The sequence below is a fragment of the Lipotes vexillifer genome, unplaced genomic scaffold (genome assembly GCF_000442215.2).
Source record: "Lipotes vexillifer unplaced genomic scaffold, Lipotes_vexillifer_v1.1 scaffold989, whole genome shotgun sequence".
In the NCBI taxonomy this organism is placed as follows: Eukaryota; Metazoa; Chordata; class Mammalia; order Artiodactyla; family Lipotidae; genus Lipotes; species Lipotes vexillifer.
In genome coordinates this window covers 453,677-455,506 of record NW_006796817.1, presented here as the reverse complement: position 1 = coordinate 455,506, position 1,830 = coordinate 453,677, and the positions used below count along the sequence as shown (strand labels likewise).

The window sequence follows — 1,830 nt, the reverse complement described above, 5'->3', positions numbered from 1 at the left end:
CTCTGATGTGCACATGCTGTAAGTGCTGCTTGTTTAGCACTGCTTGGTTCAGGCAGATACTCCTCTGAAGCCTACCCCACCAAAGGCGATGGCTAGAAAATACTGGGAGCATCTTCAGAGGTCTCAAATTCCATCAATAGGAGCTTTTAGGCTGTTTCAGTCTTCATACATTATGCTGGCACCAAAATGTACTTTTGAGAGCGAGGAATACTTCTGAAATTGAAGACTATTCAATTCAATACTAGTTCTCTACTGTTACCAGATAATGCAAGGAGAAATGGAGAGACCTATAAGAGAAAGAAAAAGTTTAAGGCAGTATCAGGAGAAAACTGCACTGCAACACAGTACAATGTAGAAACATGCCCTATTCTATAGGATAAGACAAACTGAGGTAGTAGCATTTTAAAGAGCATCCTGAGAGCTAGCCTTAGATAAATAAGCGGTCATGAACAACTCAGAAAGAGCATTCCAATACATTAGGCGCTAGGCATTAAGCAACAAAAGTTAAGACTTTTCCACAAGTGTTCCAAGTTTTATCCCCAAACCTCCCCCATAAAATTTAAAACCTAAGTGCTTTGTCTCACATTTTTGTAATTAATGAAGCCCTGAATTTTCCCCTCGCAGCTGGATGATGTTAACCACACTAGATTTATGCAAGCGCAAAAATGAGACACATATTAATTAGTTTGGTCTACTACTCAGCCTCATTTGGAATATGTGAAGGAATGGTCTTTACCTGAATCACTCTGAAAGCACATTTCTTGCCTTTATAGGATCCTAACAGGGTCAAAGAGCTCCACAATTTGACAAGACCACTACAGAAAGATCGAGAAAGCGTTAAGTAAAGATTTGTCCCTGCAACATCTCCCTAGTACTTTTGTTTGTGATGGTCCAGAAAGCAGTTTCTACCAGAAAACCTATTTAAAATAAGAAAACTTTAAAAATAAAAGCACAGGGCTTCCCTGGTGGCGCAGTGGTTGAGAGTCCACCTGCTGATGCAGGGGACACGGGTTCGTGCCCCGGTCCGGGAAGATCCCACATGCCGCGGAGCGGCTGGGCCCGTGAGCCATGGCTGCTGAGCCTGTGCGTCCGGAGCCTGTGCGTCCGGAGCCTGTGCTCCGCAACGGGAGAGGCCAAGACAGTGAGAGGCCCACGTACCGCAAAAATAAATAAAAATAAAATAAAAAATAAAAGCACAGTATGTCAAAGGCAAAGAAAAAAATGAACCTCAATCAGGAATGTTTCTAAAATATACACTTCTGAGTTTGCAACCCTGACTATCAATTGGGAAACACTACAGTTGTAAGCAAATCACAAGTTTGGCTCTCTAGGGTGTAAGTTCCTGGTGGATGAATGTTCATATTCTCCCCAATTTAAACTTCCAAAAGCTGGTCGGAGTTCACAATGACAAAATTCTTCTCATTCTCAGAAGAGAGCACCTTTGCTCTTTGTTTGCCATCTGTCTCTCTGCTCTGTTAAACTAGAAGTGTTCCACTGTCTGTCGTACCTGCTGCATATTCTCAAGATGGCCGACAAGGTCTTCTCTTCGTAGGTTAGAATGTCCAAGGGTAAAGCAGCATCAACCTAAGTATGGGATAATGCTGTCAGCAGACTATCATCATCATTACTCTTGAACTCTAATAACTAATTCTGTCAACTGCTTTTCTTCTCCAAAAACTCAGTATTTTATTTAATGGACTGGAGTACTGGGCCTGCTTTTTTATAGCTTCCCCCTGCCTGGAGCATTCTTCCTGTACCTCTTCATATTGCTGAGGCCTCTTCACCTTTCTCAAGTCTTCGTTTAAATTGCTCCTTCCTTGATTCCCAAGA

The 1,830-nt window shown here is 42.3% G+C and overlaps 1 protein-coding gene across 1 annotated transcript in view; it reads right to left on the bottom strand.

Annotated features, from left to right (window-relative positions):
- Positions 1-230: 230 nt before the first annotated feature.
- Positions 231-1,830, bottom strand: part of RPP14 (ribonuclease P/MRP subunit p14) — a 3,980-nt gene continuing 2,380 nt past the window's right edge. Inside the window, exons 3-5 of the mRNA XM_007469015.1 lie at positions 1,508-1,584; positions 737-815; positions 231-287 (exon numbers count right to left, since the gene is read on the bottom strand). Of these exons, the coding sequence (XP_007469077.1) occupies positions 231-287; positions 737-815; positions 1,508-1,584 (213 nt within the window). The remainder of the gene's footprint in view (positions 288-736; positions 816-1,507; positions 1,585-1,830) is intronic.